General features: G+C 42.3%; 2 protein-coding genes across 2 annotated transcripts in view; both read right to left on the reverse strand.

Moving 5' to 3' along the window:
* LOC118413182 (adipocyte enhancer-binding protein 1-like) overlaps positions 1 to 5,232 on the reverse strand; it is a 6,942-nt gene extending 1,710 nt beyond the window's left edge. Inside the window, exons 1-5 of the mRNA XM_035816393.1 lie at positions 4,757 to 5,232; positions 1,258 to 1,401; positions 818 to 911; positions 199 to 320; positions 4 to 18 (exon numbers count right to left, since the gene is read on the reverse strand). Coding sequence (XP_035672286.1) covers positions 4 to 18; positions 199 to 320; positions 818 to 911; positions 1,258 to 1,401; positions 4,757 to 5,026 — 645 coding nt within the window. The 5' untranslated portion in view covers positions 5,027 to 5,232. The remainder of the gene's footprint in view (positions 1 to 3; positions 19 to 198; positions 321 to 817; positions 912 to 1,257; positions 1,402 to 4,756) is intronic.
* Positions 5,233 to 8,287: 3,055 nt separating this feature from the next.
* On the reverse strand, positions 8,288 to 11,955 carry LOC118413840 (lactadherin-like). The gene is made up of 4 exons (XM_035817411.1): positions 11,762 to 11,955; positions 9,574 to 9,723; positions 9,056 to 9,189; positions 8,288 to 8,732 (listed from the first exon to the last, which is right to left on the reverse strand). Exons 1-4 carry the CDS (start codon positions 11,930 to 11,932, stop codon positions 8,714 to 8,716), a joined length of 474 nt encoding a protein of 157 aa, XP_035673304.1. The 5' UTR covers positions 11,933 to 11,955; the 3' UTR covers positions 8,288 to 8,713.
* Between the last annotated feature and the right edge of the window lie 6,962 nt (positions 11,956 to 18,917).

Consider the following 18,917-nt stretch of genomic DNA (forward strand, 5'->3'; position numbering starts at 1 on the left):
TACTGCAGTGCACGGCTTCTATATACAGGATGACATATGCATGTTACCGTTCCCATTATCCTTTGCCCATACGGTACAAAGTTGTCCAAAGTTAAGCTGGATGTAAATTTACGGCTTCCTAAAAATGTTCGCCTGAAGTTCGATAGCACAAGAACACATCACGTTATTCTGCAAAAATAACTACAGAACACACGCTACCTGTGGGCAGGATTGTCCTCCACACCCTCCACATCCGCCAGATGGACCTGGAGGCCCGGGAGCACCATCACGGCCGTCCCGCCCGTCTCGTCCGGCCGGTCCCTCAGGACCTCGAAAGAGGCCTGTAACAGTTGAAGTGATCGTGTACAGTTAATGTCATTGCCAGCTCGGATAGAAATATGGCACAGTTATTCATCAGAAAAAGTACAGGCACAGCCACCGGGTAACAGATATTTGGCATTTATCCAATATAGAACGTACGTACCATAAACAAATAAATGCCAGACAGGGCACCAAACGATCGAAAGCCCCTTCGACTGGTAAATTAAAAGTTATGCTAGCGCTATACTAGAGTTGGGCCTAGACCTAAAGAGGTGACCTGTGAAGACCCTGGAAAACAGTATTCAGGATTCACAAATATCAATCAGAAATCTATTTCTAAGTGACTTTGACGCAAATAAAGCAAAGGTTAGACAAATACTTTAGAACTTAACGACGTGGAAAATTAATACTAAAATAGAAAATATCACAATAGGACAATATTACACCAACAAACACAATCCTCTCTATTTCACGCGCATTTACGTTAAGTCAAACAAAACTCAGCTAACAGACATACCGGCAGGTGTCGTGACGGAGTTGTCGGAGCGCCTGTACCTCCGCAAGGTGGCGTTGTGTTCAGGGACACTGTCAGCTTGGTTCGGCCTCTCGTCCTTAGATATAAAGAAAGTTACATTTATGAAAGTTATACATGCAGCTAGTAAGATAAGTAAAGTTCATTCAAGACACCGACGGAAGGTAGCGAATGCTACCTGAGACGTCTGGCCGTTTCCAAATTTTATCCAGTTGCGTGATCATTAGTAACTGTTACCTTGCATAGGATAAAGTTGGTTTAGCTTAGATATTTTTGATAACACGGTGACTCCATTGACGCATTATTGTTATAGGGTTGGGACAGGAACATATTCACCCTTTATTGAACTTAGAGCCATGTACGTACGCTAAGAATTTTCTCCGGTGCTATAGGAACATGAGCAAGCTACTGTTAAAATATCATACCTCTCGAAAGTTCCCAAAGCTGTGTTCCTCAGCATGCCCGAGTTGGAACTTGGTCTCCAACACAGCCAGCCGCTCCCTCAAAGATGCGCCGTCAGCTTTCTCCTGCTGTAACTCCGTCTTCAGAGACGACAGTTGGATTTTCAGGGCCGTCACTTCCTGGGTGTCTTTGGCAGCGGTGTCTTGTTTGATCTCCATGGCCAAGGTACGATCCTTCAGCGTCAGGATCTGGTCTTTCAGTTGAGCGGAGTTTCACGGACATGCTTTACCTCATGAAAGAGGAAGACGAGGGCCGCCACGGCCAGCACCCCCGCCCCGACCGCCACGGCCACCGTCACCATTCGGGCCGCGCCGGGTCGGTCTCGGCGGGCCCGGCCGGCAGCTTCGACAACGTATGCAGCCTTCTCCGAGCTCATTATCAGCTTGTAGCGAGAACAGACAAAGTAAGGACAAATTTATAACGTCACTTTCTAGATCTGTTGCCCGAGAGCACTTCTACCCTTCAACGGTCGGGACTTCAAGTAAGAAAAAATACCCTGTAAGAAGAATGCGTAGTTTACAACAACGTAATAGGATACAGAAGCATTGATTGATTGACGTGGGCAGGTGAGATGTCATTTCCCAACAATGGCACCTGTGCGTCAAAAACGTCAACACGGCAGTAGTTGGTTACAGCAGTGTCTTTGTTCTGACGAATGCTCCAAGTCAATAGTTTTGAAAGGAAAGAACAAGGAAACGTGGTGTCATCTTTCCTCTTCTGCGAAACAAAGTCAGACAAGTGTTTCTTAAAGAGCTGATGTAGTCGCTCTCATGGTCATTCACATCGGCCCTACATATCAAAATCATGAAACTCCGTTATTATTCCTTACTTGAGTTATCCGCTTTTTTTAGAAATTCCCTGTTACTCCTTGTTAGCTGCAATTTTGCACTTCCACCCTCAACAGCCGGTACTTGAATAAGAAGTAAGAAAAAATACCCTGTAAGTGCGTAGTTTACAGTAACGTCACAGGGTACAGAAGCAGTGATTGGTTGAGGTGTGCAGGTGAGGTGTCATTGCCCAACATCAACACGACAGTAGTTGGTTAACAGTAGTGTCTTTGTTCAGACGAATGTTCCATGCCAATAGTTTTGAAAGGAAAGAACAAGGAAACGTGGTGTCACCTTTTCTCTTCCGCGAAACAAAGTGTTTGTTTTGTAAAGATCTGGTGTAGTCGCGCTCATGGCCATTCACATCGGCCCTACATATCAAAAATTATGAAACGTCTTAATTCATATCTTGAGTTATCCGCTTTGGATTTTTTTCTTTTTAGAAACAATGTCCCTGCTATTCCTTATTAGCTACAACTGTGCACTTGTACCTTTCAACATGTACAGTCAGAAGTATGAAAAAATACCCTGTAGTTTTTAGCAACGTCACGGGACACAGAAGCATTGATTGGTTGAGGTGTGCAGGTGAGGTGTGCAGGTGAGGCCCAGCATCAACACGGCAGCAGTTGGTAAGCAACAGTGTCTTTGTTCAGACGAGTGTTCCATGCCAATAGTTTGAAAGGAAATAACGGTGAAATTTGTTTGGTAGAGAACATTAATCTGTGACCGACACACCGACTCATATAACTTTTTATAGGACAAATATCCACAGTAATCTTGACTTTTTCGTAGCAGTTGTAATTTATCGGCCAAATTGTTGTCGCGTGTAAAGAACAATGGTTTATGTGCAATGGGCAGTTACACTATTTATTCAAGTGTATGATAAGTGATATGAAGATATGTGCCTTAGAACACAAAGTATAGCACATTTAATGTCATATCTCAGTGAGAACCACAATGATATTCGCCACCTCTTGAAGAGGGCTAATGTTGTCCCTATCACGACATGTCCATGATGTAAACAGGTGTCATTTAGTATCATTTAGGCCCTCTTTCCACTAGATAGAGATCACTGAGCAACCGTACCGTGACCAAAATCGGATGCGTGTGACCCTTGTATTACAACTGGACTATGATACAAGATGTATTTAGTATGATTAGAAAGAAAACATAACACACAAAGTTTTTTTATTTTAAATCTGTTATCATCAGGCTGTGAAATTCATTGAGCAGTCTGTTAACTCATCAGTCGCTCAGCGGTCACAGCCTCCAGTGGAAAGGTGATGTTATACCCCTGTCACGTGCACATTGCGCGAAAATCGATCAGACGACGAGTCTGCGACAATCGCCCGAGCCTCGCTTATAATAATAACTTTATTGCATAACAATTGTACAAGGTACGAAGTATGGCTTAACATCCATTATCATAATACCGCCACGTTTACGACAATATTTCTAGGTTCTTTCTAGCCGTACCGATTTGACAAATTATCAACGCATCATTTTCTCCAGGTACATGTTGCTCTTACAGCTTACCTTTGCCACTTCTTCTGTGTATCTTTTTTTGTCTCTCTTGTCCTGCTGAAAGCGTAATATCGTAATTGTAACACACCGCGGAATTGCACGGGGAACGGACGCGTGGTTTGGAGGGGGTTAAAAATACCGCCAGGAAGAAACACGGCACAATTAACTGCCGGTTTGTACCTTAGTTTATACATCCTCTGTTGTTCCTTCCTTTTCTGTTAGTAATTGCATAAAACGTAAACCCGCATAGGCATACAAAAAGTCATGAGAAAACGGACGTATACTGACAAGAATTTTCATTTAATTTTGGTCCGTCACAACCGCTATGACGTAAAACTTTACTGCTTGCGTAGATATAAAAATGGCGGGAAAATGGCGCGCGCACGTTCAATTTTGCCCATTCAGCCGTAGTGCGGGCTATCATGCAACGGTTCGTCACACTTTTACACGAGTTGTAGGTCACCAACATAAATTCAAGATTACTGTTGAATCATAGTCGTCTTGTGCCATGTGCACGTGTGATTATTATTTACAAATCCGGCGCTGAACGTGACAATGTGTTCGTCCCACGACGAGTTCGCCTGCCCCGAAAATGACCTGAAAACGTTTGGCCTTATTGTCTTGGAATGCATCGTTATTGAAGCCTATTCAAAAATGTGTTGAGCACATGGATGTCTGAAGTGTGCATACCTCGGAACTTACTGTTGTTGCGCTAGTAGATCTCCTTAAATTCATCGCTGATTTATTTGGCGGTATTATGACTAGTGGCGGTATTATGATAATGGATGTTGTATGTGACAGGGACGGTTTTCAGGTGAAAAATACGCGCAACCCTCTGTCGATCTTAAATATGGCCGACCTTCCAGCGATACGCCCGAAGATCGTGGATAATGTGACACGGGTATTAGCTTGTACATGCTGCTGTGAGCACATTGTGAGGTATAAGGTTTGGTCAAGGCGGATTATGTCGTTTCTTTATTGTGTACATTATAATATAAATAGACAATGAATTTATGTAAAGCTACAGCTGTATAGAAATGTTGCAATAAAAGAGCCTATGTGTGTGGAAGAGTCTGCTTTATTTCTGACTATAAATGCCTGATGACTTCAGGGCCGTCACTTCCTGGTTGTCTTTGGCAGCGGTGTCTTGTTTGATCTCCATGGCCAAGGTACGATCCTTCAGCGTCAGGATCTGGTCTTTCAGTTGAGCGGAGTTTTCACGGACATGCTTTACCTCATGAAAGAGGAAGACGAGGGCCGCCACGGCCAGCACACCCGCCCCGACCGCCACGGCCACCGTCACCATTCGGGCCGCGCCGGGTCGGTCTCGGCGGGCCCGGCCGGCAGCTTCGACAACGTATGCAGACTTCTCCGAGCTCATTATCAGCTTGTAGCGAGAACAGACTGACAAACCAAGGAAAAATCTATAACGTCACTTTCTGTTGCCCGAGAGCACTTCCACCCTTCAACAGTCGGGACTTGGAATAAGAAGTAAGAAAAAATACCCTGTAGGAAGAATGCGTACTACAGCAACATCACAGGGTACAGAAGCATTGATTGGTTGAAGTGTACAGGCGAGGTGTCATTTCCCATGGCCAATGCTAGTTGGTAAACAGCACCGTCTTTGTTCAGACCAACGTTCCATGCCAATAGTCCGAAAGGAAGGAACGAGGAAATTTGGTGTCAAGTTTTTTTCCCCGAAACAAAGCGAGACAAGGGCTTGTTTTATAAAGAGCTGGTGTAGTCGCTCTCACGGTCATTAACCCCAACTTATAGGACAACTTGAATTCACAGTAATTTTTAAGTACGAACATGAATGTTTTTGTATTGTTCATTATCATTATCTTCAATTTGCCCAAGGTTTTGACCCCCAAAACACATTAAATTCATTGACTACACATGTGAAGCAATATTAGCCCAGTCAAGAGTCAAGAAGTTGTGAAAGAAGCTCATATATCATCCCATTCTGACTACCTGCTCGTTTCAAAGATTTAATTTGGTATGAGTTGGATAAGTTGAATCGTGTGCCCTGACGTGACGTAGCCGAACTGTAATCTCCAAGACATGAGATGTACTGTGGGAGGTGGGCAGTATCCATGGGCCGAAACAATCTCCATTTCCCACCGGGATTGTCTGTGAACTTCTGTGGCTGACACAAAGTTGTCCTATAAGTCGGGGTTAACGACCGTAAGAGCGAGTACACCAGCTCTTTACAAAACAAGCCCTTGTCTCACTTTGTTTCGAGGAAAAGAAAACTTGACACCAAATTTCCTCGTTCCTTCCTTTCTGACTATTGGCATGGAACATTCGTCTGCACACGGACACTGCTGTTTACCAACTGCTGCCGTATGCACAGGTGGTATTGAACATTGGCCTGCTCCTGCCTCTGGGGCCGGAAATAACGAGGAACAAGTTGAACGTACTTGATGGAAAGTACCGATGGGACCCATAACTACAGAATATGTACTCACATTTGAAATACGACGGTAACAGGTAGATGCACAGTTGGATTACTAGAATGCCTTCCAGTTGTCAAATGCAATGTTTGTAGCAAGATGACACCAGTTTGTGAACGTCATTGTATGAAGATGTCACGTTATCGGCGTCGCAAGGCACAAAAACATTGATGGGGGGGGGTGCGGTGGGGTCAGGTGTATCTTACACCTGTACTCCCGCAGTCATTTTAAGGTGTACAGAAATATGTTACAATACAAGAGTCCATATGTATGTGGAACAATCTGCTTTATTTCTGGCTATAAATGCCTGATAGGTTCTGAGTGCACAAATGAAGTAGCTGCATTTTGTATTTTATCATCTCCTTGCTTGCAAACATTAGTCAAAATTCTCCACGACTAAAGGCAGTGTAGTAACTAAGGACAGACAACAACACAAACATACAATTGATCTAGTCATTCGTCTTAACATCATGAAGTCCTTGACATCTTCATCAAGCCAGTACACAAGGCACACCGGCTACAATATAAAAGTGTAATGCTGTAATCACCAGGACATGGTATTAATATAAAATAGGCTGAACATTGTTGTCACAAGCTTTAAATCGGTAACCCTAAATACGTCAAGTAACTCTCAGTGTAGCCATGACTCATGAGATACATGTACTGTTTCTGAACCCACCTAGGCCACCTCAAATAACTGCAAACACCAAGCCAAACAAACGTACCAAAAACAATATTTGTTGAGATGATAACCAAAGGTGATAACAATTTTAAGAAAACACATCATTTGTAATTTGTAATTTGCTGTAAACTACCATAATAAGTAAAAGAAGAAAACGTTGACTCTGGCAGCGGCGTCTTGCTTGATCTCCATGGCCAAGGTACGATCCTTTAGCACCAGGATCTGGTCTTTCAGTTGAGCGGAGTTTTCACGGACATACTTAACTTCGTGAGCGAGGAAGACGAGGGCCGCCACCACCAGCACCACCGCCCCGGCAGCCACGGCCACCGTCACCGGTCGGGCCGCGCCGGGTCGGTCTAGGCGGGCCCGGCCGAGAACCTCGCTTCCGTTGGCAGCCTTCTCTGTGCTCATTGCCAGCTTGTAGCGAGGACGGACTACAACAGAGAGTCCAAATGCATAACGTCACTTTCTGTTGGCTACGAGCACTTCCACCCTTCAACAGTAGAGAAGGAATGTCTTTCATTAAGTCAAATGCACTGCCAGTTTATAGCAAGATGACATCGGTGAAAGGTACAAAAACAGTAGTGGGGGGAGGGGTATATTTTACACCTGCCCTGTACTCCCACAGTCATTGTAAGGTGTAAGGTGTAAGGTGTCAATTCTCAACAATGACACAGCGGCACAATAACAACACCACAGTGGATGGTAAACAGCGGTGCCTTTATCCAGACGAGTGTTCCATGTCAATAGCTGCAAGCTGGTGAAGTCACGCTCACTGTCATTTGTAAAGGCAAGATCATTGCTTGTTGTGCAAATAACAACACAAATAACAATAGAACATTTGATATCGTTTCTCATTACAGTATCATTTAGGCCCCCTTTTCACTAGACGGAGACCACTGAGCATAGCCTGGGTACCATCCGATTTCTAACGGGGGCTCCTTATACTCGCTACCCCCCCCCCCCCCACAAACACACACACACACAAAGATTTTTTGGGGTATAGAGTATAAGGAGCCCCGGAAGAAATCGGATGGTACCCGGGCTACGGTGACCAAAATCGGATGTGTGTGTCCCTGGTATCATAATGGGAATATGATACAAGATGTAATGGTATGATTTTAAAGAAAATATAACACACAGGTTTTTTTCTAATCCGTTCTTTATCTGTGAAATTCTCATCGTTGTTGTTCAGTAGTCACAGCATCCAGTTGTTGTTACAACAATACATTCTTGCAAGGAGGTTTTCAACCTCCTTGATTCTTGTATATACTTCTGTGAGCACATTGTGAGGCATAAGGTTAGGTCAAGTGGATTATGTTCTTTATTGTATATGCTGTGATGTAAATACAATAGACAATGAGTTTATGTCAAACTGCAGCTGTACAGAAATGTTGCAATAAAAGAGTCTATATGTGTGGAAGAGTCTGCTTTATTTCTGACTTTGAATGCCTGATAGACCCTGAGTACAAATGAAGTAGCTTCATTTGTATTCATCAACTCCTTGTTTGCAAACATTAGTCCAAATTTCTCCAGAACAGTGTAGTTACTAGGAACAGACAGCAACACCAGCATACAAAAACAATGTATCATCCTTTTTATCACGAAGTCAATGACATCTTTATCAAGGGAGTAGACAGTACACACCGGCTACAATATAAAATGTAATGCTGTGCAGCTGTAATCATTAGGACACGGTGAATTAGCAGTACATTATTGTACATTGTTGTCGCAGACCTGAAGTAACTGTTGGTAACTGTCAATTACGTGCCACTTCTGAGTTCCTTGTAAATAGAGTTAACTATCGTAATAAGTAAAAGACGAAAACTGGTGTTTCACTTCGAACTACGAAGCAGATAGATACATCTACATGTGTATCATGCTATGTGCAAATCTGTGCTTTGGAAATCTCCAAGTCTGCATGCTGTGTCTAGTCACCGGTGCAGTCCCTACAGAGAAGAACAAAAATGACTGTTGTTGTACATCAGTTAATGCACAGTGAAAATCTTCAAATGCCTTTACTGGCACATTTTCTTGTGTCTTGTTCACCTTGTCATATGTTCACCATATCAAGTTCTCTTGCTGTATCTGTACCAGGGTTTACTTTTACAGGAAGGGGTTGCTTGCGCCTCGTCGAACAGTGGACCCCCATTTCATGTTTTTTTTTTCCGAAAGACGGGTGCCGCCCCAACTGAGGTGTCCTCTCCGGATCTATTGAAAATCACCTTATGTGAAGTCACATGGAAAGAGAAGACTCCAGTAGTGTACTTACTGCCCCAAGACCTCCACCCGCATGCTGAGGTGAGAATTCCATGTCTGCGGCCAGAACCGGACGTAACGTGCAGTTACCGGCGGGTCCAACAGGTGGCGCACTTCGGTGTCCTGATCGTAGTTGCCAGGGAAGACCTGGGGTGATATTGTGAGAAAATCAGTAATGCTACAAAGAAACAGGTTGTGAAATAAAATCTTTGATGTAACACTGATAAAATGATTTCTTAGACTAACGAAGACCTGAAAATATCATATATGACTGTCAGTTCATATTGACTATCATGGTAAAATACTAACTGACATCAGCAATACAGTATTGGCTATGGCTAAACAGTCCTATTCGATAATGACAGTCTCTGCTACGCTGCATCTTACATCTGTATCTGTAAGCTGACTTAGGTCTTGATTTGTTATAAACTTCTTTTTCTACGAACGTGGCCTAGTCAGCAAAATTTATTGGAAACATAAAAAAATATTCTTGGAAATATCAAACTTGTGCAGAAGGCAATGGTTACCGACCCTCTCACGTCCCAGTTTGTCCAGGTATGTAGACCACGTGCTTCCGTCTCTGCTGAAGCGTAGTTTGTAGGAGGTCACCCACTGAATTGACGGACCAGGTCTACCCTGGGTGATAACTCCAGCTACAGTAGTCTCTGCTCCCACGTCAACCTGAACAGGATTGAAAACGGCATCCTGGTACGGTAGTCTTCGTACATATTCTACATTTGTACCAAGACATATTCTACATTTGGGTACATACAAGTTTTTCACCCAACATGTGACAACGTAACCAGATTTCACGTAAGTTACACTCAGTCTGACACTGTGTCTGGTTAGATACATCAGGACATGATGTTGGCCGTTGTCTACTTTATATAGCTCGTTATTGTTATTACCTCCATGAAATGTCATGGAATGGAGGTTATATTTTCTGTTATGTGTCTCTGTCTGTGTAGATGATTACTCAAGAACGGCTGGATGGATTGGTTTCATACTTGTTGTGTTGGTGGGGTGTGATGAAAGCTCGAATCGATGAGATCTTGGGAGCCGTATCTGTCGTTATAATTGATGTAATAATATCAGAAATCACCCCTATATTTGAGATATATTGGTACAGGCATCGTGCTGTATGTGTTTGTTAATGGCCTTAGCTGCAAGCAGATAGTGAGGTGACAGCTGTTTGGGGAACCCCCAGTAGTTTTATTTATGTCTGCTTAGGACTGTTTGAAATATTTGTAACAGTTGGCACAGTAGTTACCTCCATGAAATGTCATGGAGGTTATATTTTCTGTTATGTGTCTCTGTCTGTGTACAAGATTACTCAAGAACGGCTGGATGGATTGGTTTCATACTTGTTGTGTTGGTGGGCTGTGATGAAAGCTCGAATCGATGTGATTTTGGACGACGTATCTGTCGTTATAATCGATGTAATAATATCAGAAATCCCCCCTATATCTGCGATATATTGGAACATGGGCTTAGCTCCAAGCAGATAGTGAGGTGATTTGTATGACAGTTTTTTGAATATGATAATTAGTTTTATTTATGTCTGCTTAGGACATCATGGAGATGTGAAGCGTAAGTATAATTGTAAGAAGTTGAGGTACATTTAATGGTAATGCTTAACAGGTATGGATGTCTCACATACTGTACTGCTGATTTGAGTGACATGGTGATTAAAATGCCATTAGGTCCTCTCATCTTAGATGGGTTGGGTGTCAGAAGTTTTATGGGCGATACAGATGTTCTGATTTCGTTACGATAAGGGACAGTTGTTAGTTGTCTCTTTCGTAGCCAATGGTACTTGTTTTTTAGCAGACGGGGTTGGCACCAAGTATTCATCTTACAGTTGATGTAGGGCTATCAGAGGAAAGTGTGCATCTCATTTTTGTACCGTGTGAACAGCTGATGTTATGACATATTGGTGGAAAATCAAATCACCATCTGACTAAAGTTGGCCACATCCCTTCTTTTTTCTGAGTTTCCCAACTTCCTCCCACCACACCGCTCTGAGGCACATAGTCGAACCTCAATAATGCTGACAACCTTAGACAGTTTAAATGCCAAACATCAAGCTTAAGGAACACCACGCTACCATATGCCGTCGAACTCTTAAACGCACATTACACAATTAAGTGTCACATTTTAATAATTACTAATCAGATGGACATCCTCTGTGTCATTAAATAAATACACCACTACTTTCCCATAACATTTATAACCATTACTCTCAAATACAACCGACTATAAACATACATACCATCCACAAAAAAGCAATAAATATTTCATGGAGGTATGAGGTCCCCGAACTCTAGTTTACTTTGATTTATCCCCTCTTTCAACCTCCTTGATCAAACGTAAACAGAAAAAGCACAGTATATAAGCATATACAATCAATGGCGGCACGATAAGAAGAAAGAAACAGATTAGAAGACATTGACCGGGGGAAGAAAAATAATAATGATAATAATAATCATCTGGTGTATTTTGTCAGCCAGTAGGTCGTTACCCAATGTGTTGAGTAATGAGGCCGTTGAACGAGGTCGAGGCACCTCCTCGAGTACGGGACCCCCGTTTTACGTCCCTCTCGGAAGACGAATTCGTGGAATGACCATGAAAAGAACCATGCGTCATATGAATCAAGGGCACAATTACAAATGATTGGCAATAAACCAAGTTATTTCCCTTGCCGTGAATCTCCCCTTACCTGTAGCCACTGGTTGGTGTTCAGCGGGCCGTTGGCGCACCAAGCCCCGGCCCATCCACCTTGGTCTGTATAACTCTCTTCCCGGGAATGAAGACGAGCTTCGCTGGTGGCACAATGTGGGTGCGTAGTGGATGCAGTGATGTGGCCATCAGGAATGGCGCCGCTCTCCATACCCAGTGGTACTGCAGTGCACAGCGGCTACGGAAAATCACGGTGAAATGATGACATTTGACAACATGTATCTGTACACGTCACATCGTCCATTCCCAATAGTACAACATGGCCATGGACCAGAGCCTAGTCTGATACGCTAGTAACGGTTGGTGTACGTAGTAACAGTTAACGAGGGCTGAAAATGTCCAACCTGTGGGCATGGGCAGGATTGTCTCTCACACCCCCCACATCCGCCAGCCGGCCCGGGAGGCCCGGGAACACCATCACGGCCGTCCCGCCCGTCTCGTCCGGCCGGTCCCTCAGGACCCCGGAAGAGGCCTGTAACAGTGGAAGTGATCGAAAACAGTTAATATCATTGCCAGCCCGGATAGAAATATGGCAAAGTTATTCATCAGAAAAAGTACAGGCACAGCCACCGGGTAAAAGACATTTTGGCATTTATCCAATATAGAACGTACCATAATCAAATAAATGCCAGACAGGGCACCAAACGAGTTGGGCCTAGACCTAAAGAGGTGACCTGTGAAGACCCTGGAAAACAGTCCGGTGTGACAGCGATTTCGCCCCCCCCCCCCCGGGGGGGGAAATCACTAGCGTTTTCGCCCCGGCCCCCTTTAGCGTTTTCGCCCCCCCCCCCCCACCAAGAGCAGCTGGTTACTACATATTACAGGTGCGCTACCTGGTACTATACTGCACCTGGGGAGTAACGTATATGGTGTGTTACCTGGTACCTATATGGCACCTTATTACCGTACCGTAAGATGTCATACCTCGAAAGTCGATACTATATTGTTCGGTGCAAACATGACATTGAAATGAAAAAGACAATTTTTGCAGCTGAGGTGGCATAAAAACAGTGCTACTGCGAACGTATAAATCAACACCGTCTATGGTACGGAATACGTCAGCTATGTGTTTTCAATTTGTCACAGTGTTTTCTTTCTTGTGCTGGAAACATGTCCAAAGCACTAACAAAAACACACGTGAATAATAGTTTCTCATTATAAACACTATCTACGCGCAAGTTGATATAGCTGTTGCTAAATGTTACACAAACACTGGTAAAGTACCAGTCTTAAGAAACACGGGTAAATGCATCAGTTCCTAAATACTAGAAAAAACAGTCATGTTGGTGGTGAAGATATCCCTTGGCCAGGTGCATAGACCAAAATGTGCTTTTTTCTAATTAATAACAAATATTTGCTTATTTAATAAAGACATTACATAGTTCTTTTGTGGTCACTTCATGGTAGAGACTTCATATTGGAGATATATAGGTTGCTTGAGGACAGGTGAATACAATGAAATACATCTTATGTCAAGACTCAGGTATATGCAATAATGGGAATACAAGGGACCCAACCCACCTTGTCTGAAACAAGTTCAACTATCTTATTACCATGTAATTACGTTAATATTGATACTATGAATTGAGTTATGTATCAAACTCGTGTACTTATATCATTCTGAAACTGCATTTTGTGATTTATACCAATCAACTTCTAAAATGTCATGTAAACCCGTTTTTTTGGGGGGGGGCGAAATCGCTAAAGGGGGGCGAGGTAGGGGGGCGAGATCACTAGCCGGGGAGGGCGAGATCGCTAGTGATTTCGCCCCCGGGGGGGCGAGATCACGGGGGGGGGGGGCGAGATCGCTGTCACACCTGTCTGAATAGGGTTAAGGTTCTGAAGCTTCATTGATTACAAATATGCAGAAACATAAACAGACACACCTGTCTTTGCATAGCCCACTCGAACTAAGGGAACGCTCAGCTACAGATAATGATGTAACCTGACCCTTATCTAGCCTCCTTGTCTAGCCATGGGGAAACAGGCGACAAAATTCTACCAAGGAGCAAACCAATGGCCTGAGAAATTAACCAAGCAGATGTAGGTGGGGAACATTGTGACCAAACTGGCCCTGCAGCTCATGCAATGGCATGCTGCAAGGGGGCTTAAACTAATACCACTTCCAACGCACTGAAAGGTATGCGTCTTCGAAACAAAGAAGACCACAGCATGTCCATGCCCAAACGCTCTAAAATAAAAAGGGCCGCCGAGTTTCAAGTTCAAACACTAGGAGGCCCAAAATCAATTTTGAGCATCAGATCTAGACGACCACCACCAAACCATGTAAAAAATATCATCGCGATCACACGTTTTGTTCTGTAGATATAGCGCCGGAAACGCCCCTTCAACACACAAAAGGCTATCTGCAGACAGTGCAGTGCCAAGTTTGAACACAAGCAATTCCAAAATCAATCCTGAGCATCAGGCAACCACCCTCAATCCTTGTAACAAATATCGTTGCAATCGCCAGAAACGCCCATTCCACACACTCCACGCTACTGAAAACAGACAGCTGTTCCCAATTAAGAGAGAGGGAAGACCAGATCACTCCATATCAACAAAAGGGGTTAATATTTATTTTAAAACAACCAAAAAACTGCAACTTCTAATACGCACTAAAGCACAATGGGGTTAAGGTGGGTTTACACCTGCGTATATTTTCAAGTGCGCATGATTTCCGCATGAAATTTTGTCAATACGCGGCCGAATGCCCAACATTTGGATTTTTTTTGGAATAAATTAAATTGTACGTCGAGCCCATCTGGCGTTTGAATTACGACTTCAGCGTTTTCATTTCGCATGAGATGCGTATGATTGCAACTGAAATGCGCAACAAAATTTTCCGTACTGCGAATATATTCGCATGGGGTACGTATGTTGGGCGTTTTCCGGACGCACACAACGTCTACCGACCGCATGCCTGACGCACCTGGTGCTAACTGCATTCCAAACGCATTTCAGGTGTGTCAGAGGAACAGTTTCTGTTACATATACTTTTGTTTGCGAGCATTGCCAATAGAGTATTTTTGGTAGAGGAACCCTTTGTACTACGTATGCTTTTGTTTACAGGCAGTGCAAGTAGAACATTGACAAGTAAACAGTGAAGAGGTTTTTTTTATTCATTTGCGAAGCAGTGAAGCAGTGACACTGTGCTTTTACAGAAATGTGGGCCATCATTTACCTTAAGAAATTATGTGCACTGTTAAGATTGTGTTTGTTTTCACTTTGTCCTTAATGATTTCCCCTATCATCTTAGTATTTCAACTACTATAAAAATCACACTCTTACACACCACAAAACGTATTCAAGATCTTTATCAAACACGTAGATTAAACAATTATGAAACCTTACGCCCTCTTTCAAAGTTGCAATATGGCTCTATATTGCACCTTTATATCATGTGGTTCTACACACACAAAAAGTGCCATTATCAGCAAATCAAGTGAAATATCTGTTACACAAAATGTCACGTGTGTCACACAAATTGACCCAGTGCTTGAGCAGGTTCCTCTACATCTTCCCGTCCCTGGAGGCTCTGTTGGGACCAGTGTCCTGCATTCATGGTGTCCTGCAAGTTGTGACCATCTCTCCATGCCCCCGGTACAAATTCGTCGGTCCTGGCCTGGATCTGACATCATAAACCGGAAGATTCCAAAAAATCCCTATCGACCAGAGGGTTTGTCCATTCTGCCCAGAGCTAATAGAAGACGAATATCACTTTATGGTTGTATGTCCCAAATATTCCGATATACGCAATTCTCTATACAGAAGGCTGTCATTTTGTACACAAGGATTTATCCAAATGGACCTGAAGGGCAAATTCAAATACATAATGACATGTGACAATCCCTGCATGGCAGATATAGGAAAATATATCAAAGAAGGTTTAGACATTAGAAATTCCCCAAATGATTGTAAAAGCCTCCAATGATTGTAAGAAACTTATCCCATACTATAACTCCTGTATTAGTTAGGTAAGCCTTAAGTTAAGTTATAGCACTGTAGTTATGTAGATGCCATACTTTGTACCTCCTACAATTGTTGTGCAATAAAGTTATATACATCTTGAGATTATTTTTTTTGTCTGGAGTCAGATGCACCTTCGTATTTATTCCAAATCTGGAGTGTGCGTCGATCACGCTATCAGTACGCGTAGTATGCGCAAAGCGATCGCAGAACGCACGGTACTAAATCGTGATCTAGTGTGCATTCGTTATACGGTCGCTCATGGTGCGTTGTGTCTGCGCTGTAAGAACGCTATGTACTCGCAATACCGCGATTTCCGCGTATTACTGCGTATAAAGCGCAAACATATAGCGTCTTCATAGCGCAATCGACCGACGTGGGACCACTGTATTGCGCATCCATAACGTTTTGGGCACCAAACTGCGTACGAATGATAGTTTTGTGCATGTCCAAAACTATCAGGCGAACTGGGCGCATATTTTCGTTTGCCTGCGTACGTGAAACTTTCTAAAGACGATTCAGATGCGATAGAGGTGCGACTTGTGCGTGCGGCCGCGTATTGAAGAAATTAGTCAAAATGTCGAAAAATGTCAAAACGGAACTCATGCGGCATGAAAATATACGCAGGTGTAAACTCACCTTTACATCTCAGTATTGCTATAGCAAACGTGATTGCGTACTAAAGATATTGGTCCGGAATCACAAACGAATAATCACAAAAGGAATTGACTCTAAAATGCCACAATAAACATCTATATGACTTCATAACACCTACACAGGAAACCACATACATGTATTAGTGTAGAATCTTGTCATGAACTCACATTTTTATATAAGGTAACTTGACACTACATACTACTAAATAGTATGATTCACGGCGTAAAAATGACTTTTCTTTCACGTGGGACGGTTCAATTAGAATATAAATAAGGCCTACAATTAGATCATTTGTCAGCCATGTTTGTCCAAATGGGAACTTTTTGTTAGGCTACCAAAAATAGGGAACTTCTCATGGCTTGCTTATGCGTTGTACATATACCGATTTTGGAAATGTGTAGAAACGTACCGCAACACATTTCGAATTTCAATGGAAATGGAGATTTTTAAATAGAGATTGTTTGCATTCAACTAGATTCCGATAATACGTACATTTAAACTAAAATAATGCCTCCGATTACATTTAAAAATCCATGCAACCAAATGGGTAACACCTGAATATACAGCTGAAATAACTCTACATGGACGATTCACACGGTCTCTTTCTTCTTCTGTTTTTCAAGAAAAAATCTATCAGGTAAGGAATCATCAGTAATTGTGTAGTCTACATTCAACACTGATGGTTCCCACTAAGATGAATTGACTGTGATGTTGTGCGAATTTTAGGACAGAGTGTTAACAATGTGCTAATAAAAATGGTAGGCTTAGAAATTCAGCAACTAAGAAGGTACAAAATTAATATCTAATAATTTGAACTTGCTGGATAGACTATAAAATAGTGTTATTTTATACGCTTGTGGTTTGTAGAACGAAGTTTGTTAGAAGCACAAAGCGATAAAAAATGATCAGATTTTGACCTGCATGGATAGACACAATAACAGATAGATTTTACGTATGACCAGCCAGACATGTACTTTGTCTACACGTCATCAAATGGTATGTAGTACGCAAATTAAAACGGATTTGACTTTGACTTTCAGAGGGCTACAGATGACACTTATGGAGACGGTGGTATGCAGAAGTAAATGAATACGATGTAAAAAAAAACCTCTCTTGTATATAGTATACATGTGTCTACACCGTAGCAAGTACCTCAAACATTTCATTATACTGTGTCATTGTATAGCGCGTACATGTATGTAGACAAAAGGAGGCACCGTAAGGAGATTTATCGATGGTTTTGAGTACTTTATAATTACCTAACTGGTAACAGTCGGAACACACATACGTGAATCCATTGTAATATCTGAAACAATTGAAAGTAGCAGCTGGGAAAGTGTGATGAATGATTGAACACAGACACTCGACAGCTGTATGACAACAGTGACAAATTCGGCAATCGATACATTAATACTAGTCTTTTCTAGAATATAATTCTGAAAATATACGGAGGTAAATGTAATATTAAAATATACAAGTTAAGTTAAACGCTTCGGCCTGTTACAATTATACATTTTCTCATTTGAAGAGCGTTACATAGGTATTGCCTTAGGTATGTAAATATGGAGTCTGAAGTCGTAACCTAAGAGTATTGAAAATATTTGTTTTTGTATTGCGTCTACTAGATTGAAAATGTTTGTTTCTGTAATGTGTGCACTAGATTTACATACGGTATCGACTACAGTATAGGCGGGACATACCAATAGAAAATGATTGTCATTTTCAATTTTTTTAAGATTTGGAGCCATAAAATGGCTACCTGTAGATTCCTTAAACAAACCCCAATCAGAATTCACATCATCAATCATTACGCGTATGTTTGAGTTGGCAGACGTATATTAAAACTAGAGATGGTCTGATTGCTTTTTTTCTAAATTTAGATAACTGCGCTTGGATCTCACTATGGATCGGAATTGATCACCCGTAATAGTCCATAAGACGGTGGTATTTCTAGCTGTTTATAGTTGTCCTTTGTAGATCTCAATTCCAAAACGTACCATATCTTATCTCAAACAGTTCCGTTTTGCACTGATTAAAGGGGAATACATTTTACACAGTTCAAATCACAAGCTTACCTTCGGCGAGGGAGACGATGTCGCTTGTACGTTCCAGCTGCATTTTGCTTTTCCGCACATTTTCTATGTGACCTTCAACTTCTTGAAGACGATCCACCAATTTCATATCATGAAAACGTGGAATAAGCCCCAAAAGGTCATGCCAACGCCTGCAAAAATCAATCCCTTCTATATTATTCTAATAATTTCTGTATCAGTATCTATATATCTAATCGCTGTTCGGCGTAACACACCAGCTTCGCAGGCGCCCGGCGCGTCATGATCAGCAGCTGGTTATATTACACCGAACGACCCGACAAGTTTTCACAATTCCCACCGAAAACAAGTGTGTATGGTCTCGACCAAGAATATTCATATGGAGGAGGGATTTAGGCAAAATGTTGAATGTAATAAAACCTATATGCGAAAAAAAATGAAACAGAGGCATGCATATAC

The sequence above is a fragment of the Branchiostoma floridae genome, chromosome 4 (genome assembly GCF_000003815.2).
Source record: "Branchiostoma floridae strain S238N-H82 chromosome 4, Bfl_VNyyK, whole genome shotgun sequence".
NCBI classification, from domain to species: Eukaryota; Metazoa; Chordata; class Leptocardii; order Amphioxiformes; family Branchiostomatidae; genus Branchiostoma; species Branchiostoma floridae.